This window comes from Aquila chrysaetos, chromosome 5 (assembly GCF_900496995.4).
Source record: "Aquila chrysaetos chrysaetos chromosome 5, bAquChr1.4, whole genome shotgun sequence".
Lineage (NCBI taxonomy): Eukaryota > Metazoa > Chordata > Aves > Accipitriformes > Accipitridae > Aquila > Aquila chrysaetos.
The window spans coordinates 47,320,184-47,343,792 of NC_044008.1; the positions used below are offsets into that span (position 1 = coordinate 47,320,184).

General features: G+C 35.6%; 1 protein-coding gene across 2 annotated transcripts in view; it reads left to right on the forward strand.

The window, feature by feature from the left end:
• The window catches only part of WDR72 (WD repeat domain 72), a 129,757-nt gene that overhangs the window by 54,327 nt on the left and 51,821 nt on the right, over positions 1 to 23,609 (forward strand). For both annotated transcript variants that reach the window (XM_030016258.1, XM_030016259.1), the window contains exons 15-17: positions 13,997 to 14,814; positions 19,702 to 19,793; positions 22,722 to 22,804. In XM_030016258.1, the coding sequence (XP_029872118.1) occupies positions 13,997 to 14,814; positions 19,702 to 19,793; positions 22,722 to 22,804 (993 nt within the window). The remainder of the gene's footprint in view (positions 1 to 13,996; positions 14,815 to 19,701; positions 19,794 to 22,721; positions 22,805 to 23,609) is intronic.

Genomic DNA, 23,609 nt, shown 5'->3' on the forward strand with positions numbered 1-23,609 from the left:
GTGAGACTTTCCTAGGTTTCTGCCTCACGCACCTATTAAAAAAAAAAAAAAAAAAGCAGTGACTTTTTCAGAAATACATTGGCACCTTAAATGTAATTATAGAACTAGGACTTGCAACACCAAACCTTACTCTGCAAATTAAAGACTTGCTATCTGCTAGCTTCCTTCTGATAACTAATTGAATCTCTTGTCTGAGTTAAATAGCATAAATAAAATACTAAGCTAAACTGTGGTTCAATTTAAAACAAACAAAGCAACAGCAGTGGTTACATTTCCATTCTCTTGACATGTTTTTCTACATTTTAATGCTCAAACCTTAATTTGTTCTGGTGGTCAGATTTTGTTCTTGCAATACTTATGGGGAAGGATGAATCAGCCAACCTCTCATGTCTAAGAATGTTTGTTTGCAAATACTGTCCCCTTGGAAGCCTATGCAATTCTACTGCCTTCAGTAAGATTTAACAGCTCTCAAGGGAAAAAACAGTATGAAATCTATGGGTACAGACACTTAGCTGCTGTCCTGATACACCCTAGAATGATAGAGGATCTGAAGAATGTCCAGCTTGCCTATTTCTGAGTTTTCAAGAATGGCATTTTCTAAGATAGACAGGATTTTGATATTTAAGAATTTAATCCCACAATTTCTTTTTTGTTCTTTTTCTTTAGTAGAAAGTCACTTGCTTAGGATTTGGTCTAGTACTTTTTATGTAGATAAATTTTATGGGTAAGACTCTTATAATCCAATATGGGAAATGCACTATCAGAGCAGCCCAGGGCAAATATGTTCCTTCAGTTGGAGTCAACAGCCAGCCATGGGTTGGTAACTTAATTTTTATATATATCAATCCTCCTTAGGACAAAGCAATATTCTCATGCTTTTACCCTCCTTCTAAGGTCATGTTGGCAGTATCTCTGTGTTCAGCATTATTTTCACAGATATTTGGATGTTCATTCATCCAGTAAATTGTTTGGTATAATAATTTCTAGATCTGTGAGTCAGTAGTCTGTGTTTTGTGGATTACTGTAGCACTGTGTGTCCAGTTGATGATCTAGGAAACATGGGAGATGTTCCATCTTATGGCTTTTCTTCCTAAATGCTGAGTAAGGCTGAAAATGTTTTGGCTACCACCCATCGCTGAGCCCTATGTATTTCTAAAGATATGGTTAGGGAATTTACATCTACATTCAAGATAAGTTAATATATGAAGATATAGATAGAGTATTTGAATATTGAGTGTATAAATTAATAGACTTCATATAAAAACACCTTATCCTTCCCTTCCATCTAAGCTTTTAATGATGCAGAGACTGTCAGTGTCAAAGACGGATCTTATTTTGAGATGAGTGGATGTCCAGTTCATTTTTATATTCTCTCTATAATAGAAATGTTAGAAGAGGCTTTGTCAAAGGTATTGTGTTTAGAATTGCCTTTCTTATAGAGTGTGCCCAGAGAAGGTAGTGATATGAATTCTAGAGCAAAGCAAAAGTTGTCTGTATAAAGTTGTCTATATATCATATATTTTTCTTTAAATATTTTCCTGAAAAACAAAATGTGGACTTGTTTCCTGCTGTTGAAAACTAATGTGAAGAATATTCTGTATATTAGCTTTACTTACCAGTTATCTTTTGATACCATGTTATGATTTGTCTCCAGGATCACTTTTATATGTACACTTGCATTAAATCCAATGAAAAATTTAAGGTCAGTATTTGTAATGGAAAGAGACAAAGACAGTGTGGACATGAAAACAAAATATGAGAAACATTTAGTTTTCATACCAGGTCCCTAAAGTAAGCAAAAGTGTTAGCAATTCTCCCTGAACAACTAAAAATTTGTTGTGCCCAGTAGATCCACCTGGCCAGCAATCTGCCTGATGATGGCCTTTCATACATGATAAAAAGGGGGGGTTATCCAGTTGCTTAGTCTATTCATCACACAGCTTGAGCTTGAAGATTTCTTGACTGACTTACTTTGTGCCACAGCGTCATCAGGAATGATGCCACAATTACTGTTCAAAGTGCTGTGAAGATAGTAACATTCTCCACTGGGGGGAAAAAAAAAAAAGGGAGAAAAATTATAGTGTTGGAAGGAAAGAGGTTGACTCTGCTTATGTTGCAGTTAATTGATAGACAAACATTTTGCTTATGTTGCAGTTAATTGATAGACAAACATTGGTGATGTAAGCTCAAAAAGTATTGTGGCTTTTTCTGTGTGCGAGATGTATTCTTAGGAGGATCTGAGTGGCCTCGGTCATATGACCAGTTGTCTAAATAATATAATAAAAGTAATGTAAGGCAAGTTCAAAGCTGTTTCTTTCAACTAGTTCATATGTGAAACTTCATCACAAATTGACACCTTTTTTTGTGACTGCCTTGTCCAAATGATGAAGCCTCAAGTCAAGCATAGATTGCATGTGAAAGCAAACTGGGGCACCACTATTAACTCCAGGCTTTTTATGCTTAGTCCTTTATATGCAAGTACTGATGTTTAAAAAGGGTAAATGGATAAAAAAAAAAAGTTCTGAATGCCCCCCCTTAAGAGGATCTTCTGTCCTATGACTAAGTGTCTGAAGATAAGGAATATGAATGGCCTTGATATAGTAACACCTTTACTCTATATATCCTCACCCTATGCATAAGGCTGGCATTGCTTTGGAAAGGGTAGGCCTGGCCTGTTTGCCCACTTTGGAAAGCTATGGATACTTTTAGTGACAGAAACTGCTCACTTGCTCCTAAATTTGAAGCTCCAGGAGGTAGGCAGGGTTAGACATAGGAGTGCATGTGTGGATTGCTGATAGGAGCTATATTGGATTAGAAGGTGCATATGGTCTTTATGTGGAGATGAAAGTGTAGCTGATAATTTGCATCCTTTCTTCCTATGCAGGTTCTTTCAGAGAATGGTGTATGGTGTATGTTTAAGAGCTATTTCAATAGTATACCTGCTGTTTGTAATTATTTTGAACTAAATGCATCTTTGCACACATCCTGGATTGTTCATCCTTTCAGCTGAGCGAGAAAATAAGACAGCTGTGTATTTGCAAATGACAGTGGGTTCACTGTTAGTGAGACTGTTTTGAATTGTTGGTTGAATTGGGATGATATTAGAATGAAGGACTAAAAAATGTTTTTGGGAAGTATTCCTATGAAACATAGATGATATCCCACAGAAAGATGCAGATCCAAATTTTACCTCTTGGGAATTTATTCTTCTGAAAACCAAGCCAGGCTTAAAAAAAAAAAAAAAAAAAGGAAAAAGAAAATAATATCCCATGATTTTATCCAATTTAAGAAATTTTCAACACTAAATCTGGTTAAGCCTGTGTAACATTTGTTACTTAAGGTTATGAACTTAACAAGGCAGGTTTGCTGATGTGATTTAGCTCAAACAAAAGGCCATTCAATGTTATTGTTGAACAACAGATTATTTTTTGGTTACAAATACATAAATATGATCACAAGACCACATTTGTATCCAGTTATTACCAGTTCTTCAAGCATCGCCTAGGGAATTTGAAGCTTTCACTTATTTGTTATGACTAAAATTTTGGTGCAGTAATTTAATGAGTAAGGGCTTTTAAGAAATGTAAGATAGGGAAATTTGAAATGAAGGTCCAAGCCTTCTCTGAATGCTCTGTAGTATCCAACTGTTTTAGTATCCTTCCACTGAATGATCTGTTTGATCATGTGCTGTATGCTGCTCTAACTGACTGTCATGGTAAAAGGCTATATTAAATTTTCTTCCTGCCTGTCTTTTAATGATTAGGGTAATTAAGTTAGGCTAAGTTCACAAGTTACTTTGTACTATCTAGACATGTAAGTTATATCAACTTTTTAGTTTTATCTGTAGAAGCTACAACAAAAAATACAATTTCCTAGTAGATAAAGAGTTGTTGTGTTCATGGTATAGGTTTAAGATGTGCTATTTGAAATCTGAGATTTTTGTGGAACTTGCTAACTATATTTTATGCTCATAAACCAGTTTGAAGCCCCAAACACAATTTCATTTATCTTTATATTCTAAGCTTTATAGTGTCTGCAAAAGTGTCCATCTGTTCAGCTGAGATTGCTTCAAACAGTGAGTGGTCAGAGAGACTTAACTGATAAAGGTCAAAGGAGCCTCTTGACCCTGTGATACTTGCCAAAGCAATTGGAGCATAGGGACTGATATACAGTTAGATATAGCTTGCTAACGTGATCTCCACTTTAATTGGTAATGATAGCAGGAATACACAGTAAAGTCATTGCTGAAAGAAAACAAAAAGTATCCAATATAGTAATTTATTACCAGTCAGTGGGTTTCACACACTAGGTTGTTTTACCCCTGCAGTGGTCAGAGAAAGCAAAAAGGTACTCTAACACTTAACTGAAAATGGATGCCCTGCTGCTATCAGAGATGCATGGTGGTCAAATGATTGCCTGTGCCATTAGCTTGGTAATGTTTTCTCTATTGTAAACTCAGCTCCCCATGTTCTTCCTGTGCATCAGCTGCAGATTGAAGGCTTTCTCGTTTGTCTTCTATTTGTGCTGCCAATCATCAAGCTGCTGTCCACCAAGCACATTTCAAGGAGGCAATTTTTTTTACTACTATCGACTACCATCTCTAGCAACCGAGGGCTCAGAGGATTTAGAAATGAATTTAATGCTTTAATTTACACTGTGCCAGCCATTTTGTGCATTGTTTATGTATTTGTTTTCTGAGACAATTCCATGAGACAATAACAAGTTTCCTATTTTGTAAAACTACGCATGAGATGGCACCTGCAAACATGTCCCCAAAACTTAATTCTTTCTCTTATGTATGTTATTTGTAATACTACTGTTTTCTTTAAAAAGGTTAAAGAGAAAAAAATGTCTGTGCAAGTAAAGATGTTGTTGTGGTTTATCCCCAGCCAGCAACTAAGCACCACGCAGCTGCTCACTCATCCCCTGCCCTGCCTCCAGTGGGATGGGGGAGAAAATCGGGAAAAGAAGTAAAACTCATGGGTTGAGATAAGAATGGTTTAATAGAACAGAAAAGAGGAAACTAATAATGACAACACTAATAAAATGACAATAGTAATAATAAAAGGATTAGAATATACAAGTGATGCACAATGCAATTGCTCACCACCCGCCAATCGATGCCCAGTTAGTTCCTGAGTGGTGACCCCCCTGCCCCCACTCCCCCCAGTTCCTATACTAGCTGGGATGTCACATGGTATGGAATACCCCGTTGGCCACTTTGGGTCAGCTGCCCTGGCTGTGTCCTGTGCCAACTTCTTGTGCCCCTCCAGCTTTCTTGCTGGCTGGGCATGAGAACCTGAAAAATCCTTGACTTTAGTCTAAACACTACTTAGCAACAACTGAAAACATCAGTGTGTTATCAACATTCTTCTCATACTGAACTCAAAAACATAGCACTGTACTAGCTACTAGGAGGACAATTAACTCTATCCCAGCTGAAACCAGGACAGACACTTAGTAAGCTATTCTGTATTTAAAAAAAAACAAAACAAACAAACAAAAAAACCCACACAAACAAAAACACACCCCAAAACCACCAAATGCAAAACTAAAATATAACTAAACACATTTATTGCGTCCTACCATCAAGGGTAGAGCATCATGGAGAATAGAATAGAGCTCTCATTGGCAATATAAGTTAATGTTTAAGACCCCTAGGTGTGGTAGTCATGCTTGAGTTAAAACAGTTCTTCCAGATCCAAGAAGTATATATGTAAGACACAGGGTAGGAGTAGCTAAATAACTTTTACAAGCAGCTGTGTGACATGCTTATTTTTTGTGAGGCTAGAGCTAGACCAATGATGAGATGTGATTCTGAGAAAAGTTATGATCTCTGAACTTCTCTTGACATCTCAGTGACTGGCATGACCACACACAGAAAATTCTTAGCCCTCAATACCTTTTGGTTGCCAAATTCTACTTCCCCACCCTCCTCTGATTTCTGTAACTGAGGTTCTTCACATTTTGGTTTTTAAAAAACAAATAATCCTATTTATTGTTAATGTTATTGATTGCCGCAGAGGTTATGAACAGTGATTCAAACATTTAAATGGTCTTTAAAGATTCTGTTGTCTTTGTAGTGTAATTAAAATTCAGATTACAGCAAAGACAGGTGACAAAAATAAGTGTTAATTTTATTGAATTAAGCATATTGATATTGTATTCTCAAACTTTATTGTGATATGTCAGAAACTATCATATTGAGAAACTTCTTAAAGAGTATAAGATGCAGTGGTTTTAATGATTTCATATTGGGTTTTGCTTAAAATTACTTGTTTGAAAGGGTGAAGTACGTGTACTTTGTTCACAGGATGTCTTCATTGAATTTGCATGAGCAGACAATAGGATGGTGGTACTGATTAGATTAGCAGATTTCTTTATAGTAAGTATATTTAATAATGAACTAGTTACTCCTTAAAAGAGGAAGTTTTGTTTATCTGACAGACTTCTATCATGTACTTAAGTGCACTGTTTTATTGGGCCTCTATTAAAAGCCAATAGTCTGATGACTGTCAGAAAAGTATAAATCTGCCAAAAAACCTCAGACAAATAAAAGACAGACAATCCCCCACCCCAAAGAAATCAGAAGCAGTGTATCTTCTGTTAATAAAAGAATCTTCCAGTCTGCTTTGACAATACTTCAGTTAAGCTCATCCCCTCCCCCACCCCCCCAATCTAACTAAAATTTCGCCTAAAAATAAGTTGTTCAATTTCTGTCTAATGTTTTCTTGAGACTTTGTGGGTGGCAAGTAGTGGATAAAGGAGGGGACTGATCTTTTTTCTGACTTATTTAATGTTAATGGATCAAAATATACTTTCTCACAAGAGAAGGCTCAACAGAACACAAACCCCTTGAGTATTACATAATTTTAAAAAATTGATTAGAATCAGCAGAATAGCTCGCACTTATGCTTTATAGAGCATGATTCATTTTGCAGGCACTGGGAATTTTGGGGCCAATTTTCTGTCACCTTTATCCTGTTATGTTTGGGATAAAGTGAGAGAACAATGGATAATGAAGGCCAAAAGTCTGTAAGAAAAAGTCATGTTTAATGCTTCAGGACTTGTTTTATGTAGAAGTTGATACTAACCATGCTGTCAGAACTGAGCATTTTCTTTTCAGTTGTATCAAAGTGATGTCTAAGTATATTTTGAGTTTGGCTTGCCTTCTAAAAATCTACCATGTGATTTTGCCACTTTATTTCCTTTTATGTAAAATGAACGTCAAGACCTTTCTTGTCAAATCTGGTTTTAGCACAAAACCCACAATAGAAATGCATCTGGTAAAGAAAGCCAGTGTGTGGAGAAAGTAAATATATATGAGAAGCTGAAAACAGTACGGGAATCTCTGCCAGCTAATGGAAATGTGAATTTTAAGTGGAATAGTGTTCCTAGAAGAAGTTGGATCCCGGTGGAAAAAGGCCTTTAGGCAGCTAGGTAAAATAACATTTGAATTGTACTTCCCATGAAACTTTTATGTGGTATGTCTGTCTTAAACCTGTTAAAAATAATGGTGTGTATTGATGTATTTGGGGGCCACAGTAAGGATAGCCCCCTGCCTCCCCCTTCCCATAGACATGGGAAAATTTTTCCTTGGATGCTAAGGTGGTTTGGTAAAGATGTGTAAAGGGAGAATAAAAGAGGTAGAAGAGCAGGCTTCTAAGTTGTGGAGCAGGAATGGATTCCATGCTAGAAGAAATCAATTAAAGTGAGTCTTTGAGGTTTGTTGCCCCAGCTTTAAGTTTGTTGTCCCATCTTTTAAGAAGGATGTGAAGGTACTTGAATGCATCCAGAGGAGGGCAATAAAGCTGCTGAAAAGGGCTGGAAGGAGTGTCCTTTGAGGAGTGGCTAAGGACTTTGGGCTTGTCTAGTTTGGACAAAAGGAGGCTGGGGGCAACCTCACTGCTCTCTACAGCTTCCTGAGGAGGGGAAAGGAAGAGGGAGGTGCTGAGCTCTTTTCCCTGGTATCCAGTGACAGGATGCATGGGAATAGTTCAAAGATGTGCCAGGGGAGGTTTACACCGGACATTAGGAAGCATTTTTTTACCAAGAGGGTGGTCAAACACTGGAACAGGCTTCCTAGTGAGATGGTCGATGCCCCAAGCCTGTCAGTGTTTAAGAGGCATTTGGACAATGCCCTTAATAACATGCTTTAACTTGGTCAGCCCTGAATTGGTCAGGCAGTAGGTCTAGATGATCATTGTAGGTCCCTTCCAACTAAAAGAGTCTATTCTATTCTAGCTCTTGTCTTGTCCTGGCTCAGACATCTTCAATGGCAAACTAGGGAGCTATTACAGAGGTGATAGTTGCCATGCACGGAATATAGCTTGCCATTTCAAAACCTTCCTGAATCCCACTTTTTCTTGGATGTAGTAAGCTTTTTCTGCTGTGGGTTAGTCAGAGATGATGCACAAGAGGTTCATGAGTCTCAGGATACAATTTTGGTCTGTGGCCAGACTTTTTGCTGCTTTAAAGTTTACAGGTAAAGGCCTCATAGGGAGCCTTATCAACCAATGCAGATCTCTCCAAGCAGTAAAAGTGTTCCAAGTTCTAGTTAAGTGGGAATCTTATCAGCACACAAATGACTTTATTTTGAACAAAGGAGGTCTAGCCTCATTACTAAAGTATTCAGCTTCAAACAGTGATCTGTTAATTCTAAAAAAAAAAAAAAAAAAAAAAAAAAAAAAAAAAAAAAAAAATTTAAATAAGTAGGCTATTTTAGTTTGGGATTTAGAAATGTTGGAAATTGAGATCTAATAGTTAACTATAGAAGCTTTGTGAGACACTTATTAATCAGTTTTTGTTAGGGACTAGCCAATATTAACTGAAATGGCTGATGGTGCTATTAGATTAATTTTGATGTAATGCACGAATACACAAAATATAATAGTGCTTCCTACTTCTCAGTTTCCAACAAAAATAAGTGGTAAGCTGTATCATGACAATAAACACATGGTTTTAGCCCTGAGCATGACAATTTTTACACTTTATAAAAACATGACTTTTCTTATTACTGAAGTTTTCTTTCTTGACTAACATACACCTCCTTTGGAGTAACTCCTTGTTAGACTTACTGCTAGTGATGCACAAAAAAGAGTTAGCACATTCTGCTAATTTTCAGAACTGAACTACAGCAGGGGAGCTTAACACTTACAGTTATTTTAGATTCATACAGTTGGACAGCAACAAAGATGACAAAGATCAGCTTTCAAAATCTGTCTGAAATTACCGAAGCTGTGAAAATTCATACAGTTTGCTCTCTCTGTAATAGCTTCCAGAAGATTTTTAAAATAAATACTTAAGAAAATCTTCCCAATTTTTCTGCTAAATAATAAAAGTAGATGGAACACTGGTGGTAAGGGGAGACCTGTAAATAGGGAATCAGACAGCTGGCCATGTCTAAAATAAAATTTAAAACTAGCAATGGTAATCTAGAAGAGACACCTCTACTGTCTTTCAGAATGATGATTATCAAAAACTGTAGGTTGTGTTCAGTACCTCATAGTGTATTGGTCATTTAACTTGCAGAATTGAAGGAAGCTTCTGTATTACTAAATTAATTGGGTTTTGACATGATTATTTGAAATTCACTGGGAGAATAGTAAGGCTTGAATGGCTTGATGTTTGGGTATATCCGCTTAAGCTGTTTGGGTTTGAAAGATGATCCTAAGATAACTGAGTCTGAATAAAAATTGTGAGAAAAGAAGGAAAAAGAGATCTTTTCACTACTGAAGCCTGTGTGTTGGCAGCAGGGAGGCCTCAAAGTTGTACTGTGGGGTTCGGAGACAAGTCATGCTTTTTTATTGCTATTGTTATTAGTCTATTTTTTGACAGTGAGTTACTAATCTCTTAATGTGTACATTTGGAAAAAAATTCAAGATAATGGCAATATTTATCTGAATGTAGTAGGATTTATTTTTGTGAAATACTTCCAGAACTTCAGGAAAGGCACAGTACAGAATGTAAATATCTGTTAATCTGCTTTTCAATGTCCATCATCAAATGTTATTCCCAGCTCTCTAGTTCATAGTTAGTTTTATGGGTTTCCTTCCATTTTCTGTCATCTTCTGTTACAGAGAATAGCTTGTCCATATTTCCTAAATAGTGTTTTATGTCTAAAGCTTTAGATGTCCACCTTCCTTCATTGGAATGAAATGCCTACGGCAGACAGCTAAGATAACTTGGTAGATGCTTTTAGGATCAATGTCAATAAGCTTTCATATTGCCAATAAACATTTATTGTGACTTCACACACGGTAGCATCACCAAATGCCTCAACAGATTGACACTGTCACATTATTTTCCTTTGTTTGGATGGTGATTTTCCTAAAGGTTTCTAAATGTTAATCAACCAAATATAAACATTTAGAACAGAGAAAATGAAAGTGATAGGCCAAATAATAATAGCTTCTGTTAATGTCAAAGCTAGCTGGTGAATTCTAGTGTTTGCATTCCATGGGGTTCTCCCTATGTATTAAGAAACAGCATAATTAAAGATTAAAATAATCCTACTGTTTAACTACAATGTATTATTTTTTAAAAAGGAAAGGGATAAAAAGAAACCCTGAACAAGCAGTTATAATTTCTTACTTATGACTCCCTATGGAGATCTTTAAATAAGATTATGTATTTAGAGAGCATCCTGATCTTGTGGGAGCATCTTTCTCTAAATAATAGAAAGCCAAATCGTATTACTACCAAAAACTAAATAGTCAAATAACTTATAGGTTATAGAGAGTCAAATTTTTCCTTCTGTTATTCATAACTACAACATTAACAGTTTAAAAATAGCTAATCCTATAAAATCATAATTTGTAATGTAAAAGGAGGTAGGTAAGGAGTGGTCTTGAGAAAGATGAGTTAATCAACATTGCATTCAAGTTAAAGCCAGCTGTTGCCTTGTTTACTAGCACTTGATGGTTTCTTTCAAGACTCAGCTATTTTCAACATAAGCAGTTCTTTGCATTAGGGGAATATATCTAATTACAAGAAAATTAAAATTAACAGTGATCTGGAAAAGTCTATATTACTTGTGATATGGAAGCTGACACGGTTGTTTGCAAAAGTATCACTGGGCTGAAAAGTTGGTTCTTGATGCTATCTTTTTGCTCATACATGCTTGCTTGTAAAGGTGAAATAGCTAGAGTGAACACAGTGTTGAGAGCATAAGCTTGTGTGTGACAATAAAAACATACAAGTGTAAGTGCTTAAAGAAAAGGGAAAAAGCATCAATGAGGAATTCATACACGCTCACACCTGCTGTTCCCCTGAAGGTAAAAGATACCTCTTTAGTAGATACAGCAGGATTCTGATATAAGGTGTTGTGCCACAATCTCATAACTTTACTGTTGGATGATCTTCCCAGTACCTTCGTGGAATGCCGCTCAGTAGTGCAGCATGATGATTCCTGTGAAAGAAAGTAGCTGCTCTTCTACAAACTCATCTGGAGTCTCTCTCTCGGGCAAAAATTTAGAGCTTTGTCTTTATAACGGAAATTTATTGGAGTATTCTTAAAGATTCAACTCTGTTATTTAGTTCAGTTTCTGATGTGTTTTTTAGCTGCATGCAGAAGTAATAGGATTTTGGTTCCAATTACAATTGGATATTTGTCACGGGTTTTTTTTCCTCAGAAAATGAATTCTGAAATACTAGCAGTTTCATAAAAATATCAGTGACGTGAAAGTCGGTAGAGCAGGAGGTTTGATGAGATGACCTACAGACATTCGTTCTAGTAAACATTTCTCTAATTTCTATGATTCTATGTAATATTGCATTTCCTATGAAAAAAAAATCTTTTGAAAAATTCATAATGCTCAGAGTCAATGTTTACAAAATATTTCATATTTTGGCTTAAAAGTAATTATTGTTTCAGACTTTATTTTAAGTTTTAAAATGCGGCTAAAAACTAAAATTAAGAAGGAAAATAGGGTTTATTTAAACATTAAGATCATCCTTTTAAAATTTGAATATTTTTCATTAACTGTCACTGGTAGCATTATTATTGCAGACTCTTCATTGCTGGTACGTAGGTTCAGCCCTTTTATTATACAAAAAAGGAGTAAGGAAGCAGAAAAACAGGCTAATACTCTACTGTGCCCCCACTAGTATGTTTTTTCTGCTTTCCGAAGCCTGCAGAAGCTCTGTCATAAAAACTCTGTCATGCTGGGAATACACAGGCACAGAAAGTTGTATGGGGGAAATGAGAAGTAGGAATGTGAAATGTGTTTCTTCTGAATTTGCAGATGTGTAAGGCAGGAAATCGACTCTTGTAAGTGCATCTTGATTGGAATATGGGATCTGAGGTAACTTGCTGTGTTTCCTCTCCTTAAAGACTCTCAGAAATTGGCTGACACAGAAGGCCAAGGCAGAGCATCTCTCCTGAAGTATTCATGGGAAACTGGGAATGGGGGAAAAGCAAGTATGGAATGTTTTCCATGTATAGAAATATCCCAAGGGCTACAGGACAGTTTTGGAATTTCCCCTTCTTGACTTGTTCATCATTAGGATCTTATTCCTGCCTGCATGTATCCTCCATTCACGTGGCTTTATATGAATATTTTTCTTTATCCCTGTGTTTATTCTTGCTCTTTCCTTCTTTCCACAGGTTCTACTTAGAGAGTATCTAATCTATAGAGTTTATGTCCTAATAGAGAAGACTTTCGTATCCTAGTTTATTTTCTCAAATATTGTATTCTTTCTGTATGCTTAGACTACATTCTAAGATTCTGAAGTCTAGGACAGATTGTTTTTGATGGGCATTTGTGTGGGCAAGTTCTTCTGTGATATCTGTATAAGGAGCTGATTTTTAATGTGTCCAAAGAGATTCCTTCCTCAGGAGTTTGTCACAGCATAGTATCTACCCTATGCCAAGGACACTGGAAAAATAAAAATTAATTCTAATTCTAAAAGATGTAAACTTTTGATCTTAATGATGATTTATAATTTAAGTAATGAAACTACAAGAATAAAACTGACTTAAAAAAATTTTTTGAAGATGATTTTTAACATTTCCTCATGTTGTTCAGCTGACACTCTTACAGTTCATCATCATTAGGTTACTGTTATCATGGTTTAATATGTCAGTCTAAAGTTGTGAGTAATTGTAGCTGTTTTCAGATCTTCATTTCTGCCAGATTTTAGGAGGATTTGAAAACTATTTTCTTTGGGTATTTATTAACAGCAGTAATCAGATGTGTATTTATACCGGCACAATTGTGTGGAAGTGAAATGATGCTCTGCAAATCTGTTACTGTGAATGGCCTTTAAAGCTGATGAAAAAATATGCGGAATTTTAGAAAGATCCAGGATGGAAATAGGGTGGTTACAAGGTGAAGTCAGGTGTTCATGAACATTGTAGTAGCTCTGTAGCCTTTTTCTCTCAATTATTTTCACCTAAGGTAACTAATTTTGGAACTGGAGATCTAATTACCTAAGTTCTTTATTGTTGCTGATAAAGTATGTGCGACTTAACTCAGAATTAAGTAACTTTAAGATAGTTTTGCATGTTTTGAAATGGCAAAAGACATAGTCTTTATCTCAGACATATTTCATATTGCTACAAGGCATACAGTTTCTCAAGGTTTGCAAGAATTTTGCAACAATGTAGGATTTATGTTTCCCTAGCTTTATTGGGGAGGAGAGAAGCTGTATTCTTTCTTTAAAACTTTCCTAAAAGCCTTTCAGCTTGAAATGGGATCTAGCAGAAGAAATACCAGCCTAGAGTTTTGGCAAATGTATGCAATCTACAGCATGGCTGTATAATTGAAGATGTTAGGGAGCCTGTATTGTAGTATTTACATGCATATGTCTCTGTGTATCTTAAGCTATTTAGAAGAAAATCCTTTTTCCTTAGTGAGAAGTAAATAAACATAATTAAGTTGAACTTAATGGAGTTAATAGATTTGGTCTATTCCATATGCAATTCTATGCTGATATCTTGAAAATTACAAAATACCATGGATTTGTGTTTGGACACTTAATATTTTTCTTTCAGTTAACTGATACCAGCTGCATCCAACAGCCCTTTACTATTTTACCAGTTAAGACAAAATGGAACAATGCAAATTTTCATATTCTCTTATTTGATCTTGAAAAACTTGAGGAACTTCTGCTGTCATCTCAACTCAATGGATTAAAGTCATCGAATTCATTCCACAACTATGACACTCTAGAAAGAGCCAAAAGTATTACTGAGAAAAGGGCCCTGACATTAAAAAGAAATAAAACTGCTGGCTCTGTATCTCCAGTGGATGGGCAAGTAGATACTGCTTGTTTGAACCAGGTCTGTAGGGATAGTAACGCAGCTAGGCCTTTGGAAGAAAGTGGTGGCATGAAAAGACTGAAAAAAATGAAGAGTTCAAGAAAGATCAGAATGCAGCCACCAGGAAACATTGATGTGAATGTCACCACTGATACAGCTAAACTGCTTTTGTCATGTCTCTTACCATGGGGTGTAGATAAAGAAATAGACAATCATTGTGTTAGACACTTGGATATCCTGAGGCTTCAGTGTCCAGTTTCTTTTGGACTTGTGTCAAATGAAACCCACCTATCACTAATGTTCCCAGGATGGAAATGTACTGATTGTGGTGTGCTAGAAGAACATGCAGTAATCAACTTGTTTTCAAAAAGAGTGCTTGATTTATCAAACAAGTACCTTGCTGCAACTGAAGGACAAACTGGAAAGAAGGATGGATCTGAGAATGATGTTTATGGAACAAAGGGACTGGAAACAGTATTCTTCTTTAGCAGAATAGCTTTAATCAACAGGATAATTAACGTACCCTCAGCAGTTACAGGTGAAATTGAAAGGTAAGAACCTTTTCATTATGAGTCTTTTCTTCCTTTATAGTGTTAAAAAGTGAAAAACATGAAACAAACACTTTTCTTAAATATGAATTTTGCAATAGAGTTTACATTCTTTCTCTAGAGTTTTTTTATAGGATGTTCTTTGAACAAAAGGAGATCGGGATGAAGTTAAGTATCTTTATATTTTTGTATATAGCAGATGAGAACTGATGCAAGAAATTTTTTCAACAGAACAAGAACTTGAATTATCCAGCTTCACATCGTGTTTTTCCAGATATCACTCTTTTCCTCTCAGTTTAAACTAAGTAGAATAATGAGGTCTCTTCAGGCACATTGTGAGACATGCATTAAGCACATTTGTGCAGTTTTAACTTCCACTGTCTGTAAGGAATACACTTCTTTACCATGAAACCCTTGGCTTCACCGATAAATAAAACATGAGAGACAAGAACAGTCTGTCCTAGTTACACTATCTGAAGTACAATGGCCCCAGTAATAATGGCAGCTACTGGGAATGAATGCCTCATCAGCCCTTATGTTGTGAGAACCATCCCAAATAACATTTATGTTACTCAAATTTATTGACTAAATGCTTTTTCAGCATTAAAGGAAAAATAGTATGCTCAACATTAGTATGCTCTATTTAGCTTGGTCAAATAATCAGGCAATGGATATTGTCCACAGACTTTTGTTGTTCAGCAAACCTAGGTTGGTCTGCATTTAGCATTTTAAGGACAATTAACTTCAGTGTTGGTGATGCTATGGCCCAGGGGCAAGAAGGGGGACAAAAAATATTGATCCTGGTGCTGCAAATGTCTGTGTGCCTTCCACAAAGCTCTAGGCATTCAGCATATCTCAAGAGATATGCACCATCCCACAGGACAAACACACATTTCTCAGTTGTTTTTACTGCTAATCACATTGCCTACTGGTCCATATTCAACACAAGCTCTTATATGAAAGGCGGTTTCCAGCATTCCAGCTTGAACATGAATTTCTTTCCATGAAAGAAAGGACTTTATGCTTGCGTTGTGTCTTAACAGTACTCTGTTGGAAAGCTATTGTCTAATTGAAGTTAGTCATCATACCAGAATCAAACATTTTTCCCAGACGTATGCGTCCTGGCTTTGGAATCTATTTCCTATAAAATTTTAAGTATTAAAGTGGCAAGCAAAAATGCACTTTTTTTTTTTTTTGTGAAAACTATACTATATAATTTAAAGTTTTCTCCAGGACATGTAAAGCTGTAAAAGCTAGCATCTCTTGTAGAAATAGGTGAATTTTTGTACAAAAGAGAGAGAAAAAAAAATTGCCATAGATTTTGGTTGAAAAAAAGTTACAAATTTTGTTCAAAGAGTCTGAAATGTTTTATTTGGGATTTTGACATGGTTTGGTTTGGATTGCCTCTTTTTCCAGGGTTTAATAGTATACCTATTTATAGTTGTCTTATAGCTAAGTTTTATTTTGGTGCTGTTTGTGATGCTCTAACATGGGCTGTTGCCTCCCAATGGCCTCATCTGGGTAAAAGCGTTTGAGTTGCATCCATTCAATTGTTTTCTTGGATAGCTTTTTTTGTTTGTGTGAGTTTTGGTGTTTTGGGGTGGTTTTTTTTTTGTTGTGCTGGTTTTGTTTTTTGTTTTTGTTTTTCCTCCCTCAGCTCTGTATTTTCCTCTTGAGTTCCTATGCAGCAACTAGCTACAAGTGCTATGGGTCTGTACAGAGACAACACACAATTCTCTTTCCTGGCTGTACTTGCAAACTCTTGCCTTCTTTTGAGGCTATACCTTCTTTATTCTTCATCTCATGCACATTCAGCAAATAAACAGACAAGTAGCCACAATTTTTCTCTGTTGTCGAGGGATAAAGTGTTCTTTCTTGGGGAACTTGATCAGAACTAGACTGTATTTGCTGCATTTTTATCAACACAGACCCCAGAGGTTTTAGTCATCTGGACATTTTCCTCTTTACTGCTGGCGACAGGAAATTTTTTTCTCATTATGGCTCTGTCCCATAATAGCACAGAGTTTATCTTTTACCCTACCTTCCAAGAACTCTTTCAGAGCTTTAGGTATGTCAGTCATAATTTGCTTTTCATTTTTTTCCTCAATAAATAAAGATAAGAGCAGTTGAGATACGTAAAGGATTTTGTACTGTTTCCTAACCTCTGTAAAACTGCAAATGATGTCCCACTGCTGTCAAGAACCATCATTTCACACAGAATCAAAGTGTGTGGATAGAACCAACAAGATGATGTTACTGGGTCAGCATTACTCCACTTCTCAGTGGGAGAAGTGGATTACAGCCATGGGAAAGAATTTCATGCTTCAGACACTTAAAAAAAAAAAAAAAAAATACTGATTCCGTACATGATGTGCATAGTTTTGCTATCTGAAATTGCTATCTGAATGTATCTATACTTTCTGTATTGCCTCAAAACCAGTTATGTGTATGCAAAGTTATCTTCTTCTCTCCATCTAGCAAAAAGCCCCTTTCCTGTGCAGTTTCCTTTCCCTCTACCTCCCCCCCCCCGCCCCCACCCAGTAATAAGTATAGCATGAATAGGACTTGGCCTGTTTGTCATGATCTTAGGATTCAGCCTTCATTTCACCTTTTCCTCTTGCAAAAAATGGCGGTCTGAATGAACTATTGTAATCTGTGTTCATTCATTAAATCTTTTTGATATTCATCATTTATTCTGCATTCAGGGTTGGAATGAGTTTTCTTTGTTATGGTGAGCTCTTAAAATAATGTACTTTTGCCAAATTAAAAGTTTGAAGGAAACCAAGCAAATGCTATTTTGTCCAGTTTGCCTTCTAAAAGTACAGCATGTAGCCAAACCTCTTTGGGCAGTTGGTTTAGCTAAAACTACAGCATGCTCCAGGGAAAAAACTATGTGTTGAATGCTAATTCACCACAGCATTTGCAGAAGGAGTTAGTAGGACAGCTTTCACAGCTTGTAAGGTTCCTGGTCTCCTAAGTATTACTGCAGTACAAATAACTCTTACTAATTCAGTTACTAATATGAGAGGGAAAACGCATTCTGATCTCCTTTTGGTAGCTTATCTGTCAACAGAGCCATGAATGTTTCTCCATCCTGTGAAAGTTTACTTTCTATTAGCACATTGGTACAAACTCCAAAGGTTTTAAACTTTTAAATTAAAAACAGGAGAAAGAATAGCTGAACAGATTATCCAGTGAATAGGACACTTGCTTAATGTGTATTCAGCTGATAGTCATAGTTCTGCCTACTTTGATGCTGGAGAAAGGATTTGCATATTTATTCCCTGCAATGCAGCACAGTGTCCAACTACTGGTTTAGTAATAATTTTGGGATTCCAGCTTTCTTTTGTTAATGCTGGCCCACTTTGCATGTAGCAATGAAATATTCATTGGGCTCTAAGGAGAATTATCTTAGTGTTGGTCACCTACGGCCTTGATCTGGGGAATGCAATAATAAAGTTTAAATCCCTGTTCTTTGGCATATCTGATGATTTTGCTGTTACAGGAAAGTGAAAGGAATTTCTATTTGGTTAAATAAAATACACACACATATACGTACTTTTTATCTGGAGAGTCAGAACTGGGGAAATGCATTTGATCGATTCATAGACTATTGGGTATTCTTGGATGACTCTGGTGTTCTCATATTGAGCAGAAATTCTGTCTTTGTCAGCATGTATATATATGTTTCTGCTTAAACCATGGCTTTGAGAGATTATCATTCCCCAATGAAAAACATTTGGTTGAAAAACTCTTTGCTAGTTGCTATCGTAAGTTTTCAGCTCATGTTTTGGATCAGCAAGTTTCAGGTTATAGTATTTCTGTTTCAGGTTATAATATTTCTATGAACTCTTAGCTCTTTGCTTGCATAAATGAGATTTGTAGAATGTGAAAATAGTGACAGTGAATGACATGCTTTAAGCACACGTTATCAGACCAGTACTAATCTGTTTTGGTTTTTTTAAAAAAAAAAAAAAAATCTGTGTTTTTTAACATAATTTGAACATTTAACCAAAAAATGTTCATGATCCAAAAAAGAATAAAGTATGAAAAACATGGCTTTAGAAAGACTTGGACCTGAGTCTTTAAGCTGTTGTTCACAAATGTGTTTGTATATCTGTTGGTTTTCTGTGGCTTGATACAGCCTGTGAAAATAAAAGAACCTGCAGTAATATGTGTTAGATTATAAAAGTGGGACAGAAACAGGAAGAAGCTAGTAAGAAAAGATCTTCAAAGAATTTTTCTCCTGCCTTTTGAGTTTGTATCTGTAACTTAAAGCTCTCAAACTGAAAGCTTTCAGAGTTGTTTAGTATTGCAAGGCTTTTGAAATATTATGACTTACTGTTGATTGTAGTGAATTTGAAAGGTGAAATGTATTATTTTAAAATAACACATAAATATAGTTTGTGCAGGGTTACTATAGCAAGGTATTTAAAAGAAACACAGGTCTCCTAAATTGTAGCCATCTACTGAAATCCCAAGTATTGCAATAATATTTTAAAGTATTTAACACTGAAACTGCTAAAAAACTGCTAGTTTCCCTTGAATTTTTTTCCTATGTAGTAGAAAAAACAGCACAAGTCCTTTGTGAAAATGATGTTTTGATTCAATTCTTCACATATGACTTAATTTCTTTAATATAACATAAAAGTTCACTATAATAAGTTTTGAGCCAAATGTGAAGTTCCTGCGTGTGGATGGTACTTTTCGGTGTTTGTGTACATGTGAATGTTTCAATACCAAGTTGTGGGCAAGTGACTTTTGCAGAGAAACTAATTTGTGGTTGATAGTAATTGATAGCAGAGTACCTACCTTAAAAAAAACTCCTTTAAGACATAAGATTTTTCTAAGTATGTTTAGGTGTTGTTTAATAGTTTCATATTCTTGTAGTCCACAGAAATCAGAATCTGTACATGACAAATGGCGAAATACAGAAGCAGTAACACCTTCATTCCCCAGTTTTTATGGAGAGTTACCAAGTAGTAAGTATATGGAGGAGTGGCAATATTAGCTTTTAAGTGGAGGTTTTTTGCATGCTGCTTTGTTGCTAAAATACGTCATTTAATTTCAACAATGGAAAAAAAAATATATATTCTTTAGTTTTGAGCAGGTCCAGTCTGCAAATACAGAAACTGGATTATTCTGTTGTTCTGTGAATATCACAAAAGCATGTAAACAAAATGTTGACTGATAAGTAATACTGGAATTGAGGATATTTTTTCTGTGATGGTGCAACATTCAACTGAGTTTTTAAAGACACTTTCTAGCAATCTGAAAAACAGACTGTTGTCTCCCCCCTCCCCCATCTCCCTCATCACTGTTATGTGCCTGCCCAATAATATATACAGCCCTTCAAGCAAACTGTTACCTTAGTAATACAAGAGTCATCTTGACTGTTCAATAATGCCCTTAGAATTTTGGCTTAGGGTAGGGTAAAGTAATCTCTTCATGTTAATGTCCCACAGGCAATTGTTCACCAATCTTGGCTTTGCAAGCCAGTCTCAGTTTATGTTTGCAGTAACTAACCAAAGAATGTTTAAATAAAAACATAAACAGAATATGGATATTTGTCAGTACACATTACCTAACAAATACAGTGTTCCTGTTATAGTCTAAGTCCTATCTAGACTGATAGTACAAATTCTTTCAAGTCAAATCTTGACCATCTGCTGTGTAAATAAGCCTTAACGTCCCCATCTAAAAATCAGTTTTAGTGTACCTTTCCTTATCTGACTCTTATATGTGCCATAACTGTAGAACTTGTGACGACAGCAAAAGTGCCTGTTGGAAGAAAGACATGGAACGTAAAATCAAGTGACAATAGAAAATAAGTAGATGAAAAGTATGGAAGTGGCGTAGAGATTACTAAAATGTTCATGGACATAAAAATGGTTTTACCGAGTGACTTAAAACTTCTAAGGTAATCTTACTCATATCCCATATCTCCTAGTTCACACAATTGTTTGGGTTTGCAAATTAAAATCTTATCTGAGACTTGCAGATCTCAGACGTTTTAGGAGTGACCATGTCTTTAGCATCAAGGACACACTGGACGGCAGAATAGGCAATGTTAAATCTTGATTCTGCTGCTGTTTCTGGACTTTCTGGATGCATTTACATGTGTGCAAAGAGATGGGAACAAAACCAAAGTAAAACAGGAGTCTCAAACACTTTTTTGCATACATGGACACGAAACTGAAGTACTGCAACAGAGGACAAGGCTAGATGATAGGTACCATATTGGCTGTACTATTCTTGATCAATGGGGACACTTGCTGAAAGACTGTTTTGTGTTTAGACCAGAGTAGCCTCAGGTTAGCTCTTGAGTCAGTAAGAACTATAAAAGCTATTAATTCAAATCAGCATTGCTTGAGTCTTTTCTCACATCAAAGATTTTGGAGAGCTGCTTCTATCCCACAGGATTTCCCCACAGGGGGAACTCAACTGTAAACTCAGTAGGTTCGTACTAAAGAAATTAGTTGTAAATCAGGGGGGAAGGTTTGAAATAACAACATTGAGTTTTGACACAGCAGTTTCCAAAATAGCAGAAAAAAAAAGAAAAATGCGGAATTCATTGTGATATGTGAAGAAATTACATAAAAATCAAGTTAAAATGTGAGAAGAGGTTACCTTTGTATGATCAGTTCTGCTTCTCTCATTTTGTCATCCCTTTTTATGTTTTCGTATTAGCCTTCACATTTTGTATTATGGTACATGCCATGTCAACTGTCAGAGATAAAGGATAAAATATTTGCTTTTACCCTGTCTTTCTGTAAAATAATATTAAATGCTCTAGTCTTCCTTTTTCCTCTTTTCTTTTTCATTCTTCTTTTTTTGATCGTACCTGTGTGTATGTTTGTACATATGTTTACATTTTATATTAGATATTGACATAGTTACATTTATACAGTCATTTGCTGAATAGCATACTGCTCCCATTCAGACTACACTAGTGCACCCTATTCGCTTTGCAATATGCAGATACTTACATGATTTTTTCAAACTTTAGTCTTTGCTGCAGGAACCCAACATTTAAGCCAATGACTATGCATTGTGTGATCAAGATACTTGTGAACTTTGGTGCTATTGAAACACAATTGCCACTTACAGTTCAGTTTCCTCAAGACATTATATGGTACTGGCAATCAGAGATTCTTGTGTGGATTCAAAGGACCGTACAACCAATTTACCCAACTTATGTCTGGCAACAAACGTTGTAGTAAAGTACTGAGATGTCACATTTGTCTGTTGAAGTCCAAATGAAGTTGTGGACTAAACCAGCACAGCTGCCAGTTCAAACTGTGCCTTACTTGAAAATAATCTGAAAAATCAGGATGGGTAGTAATAAAACTCACATGAAAATCCATAAATGTAACATCTTCCTTAACTGCAAGCATAACTGGTGAGCCACTGGCTATCTGACATCTTGACCACACACCAGTATTGTTGCCCTGTAGCAGAAAAGTAAATCTGGCAGAAATGTTAACTGTGCAAAATGTTATTGAATGTATTTTTGCATAGACTGTATTACTGTTTTAAAGGTAAAGAAACACATATTCAAGTAGTTTTAGAATTTACATAGTAAAACTCATACTTAAGTACTCCAGATCAGAAAATATTCTCAATATCTTTAGAAAATTATGATGAAAATGTACTCTGTGGCATATCAGACCTCTATTTAAAAATAAAAAAAAGACTAATCTGATTTAGGATGAGAATAAAAGTTCTGACAATATATTGTCTGAACACTTTGTGCTTATTGCATCATATGAAATCATACTCTAAGAAATTATGCTTTTTCAGATCTTTTCAGGTATGTTGCTGAAGTAAAAAATTAAAAATGTTAAATACCTTTCTGTTTGTGTACTTCTATGTATATTGTCAGTTCATGAATTATGCATGTGTTTCAGGTAAAAGTGGATACCATTTTCCAGACTTTGGGAGTGTTTCATTGCTGAAACTCATTTGTTGTTGGAGTGACCAATCTATAAAGGTAGGAAATAGGCCTGTGTCAGTTGTTGCAATGTAATCCTTAAGTAATGTGGGTTGTCATTTAAAATTTGGAATCTGTAATGTGACATAATAGTTATGGATTTATGGTGAAATTATTACATAAATTGTGCCATTCAGATCTATGGAAAGCAGATTATTATTTCAGTATGAAGTATGCTACTCATTAAACTATTTCGCCTTAAAGTACATGTTTAGATGTGGGAAAGTAACTGTCCTACTAGTCTTTAATCTAGGTGATTTTGTTCACAGTATGTGTTTAAAAAAGGAGTTACCTGTTCTCTAACAACCAGATGTAATTTACATTACAAATGCCATTTTATGCTCCAGGAAAATAAAGGCCGAAGTAAGGCCAGTGTCATATACCAACATATTATTATAGAAGAAACAGAAAATGCCTTCTTAAAGGGATAAATAATTTTTTTTTTTTATCCCGAGTCCTTACTTATTAAAACACTCTTCAAGAATGACTTAGAAAAGTTAGTTATGTGTTCCCAGGTCAGATGAAATTCATGCCTATTGTTAGTGAAGAATCTGATGTCTTGAGAGATAAATTGCTGTTTCTTGACACAGGTAACTGTGAAATAGTCTGAACAGTGAAATATAGAGATAATTTTTCATTTTGGAAATACACATTTAAATAAAGTAGTGAGGTTGCTTGAGTGAGTTAATATTCAGGAGTATGAAACTCAAGACAGTGTACTATGACCACAAGGGATTTTACTCCACAAAAGGGAAATACTTGTTACAAGTTTACTTTATGATGTTACTTTTAAAATTGAATGCAA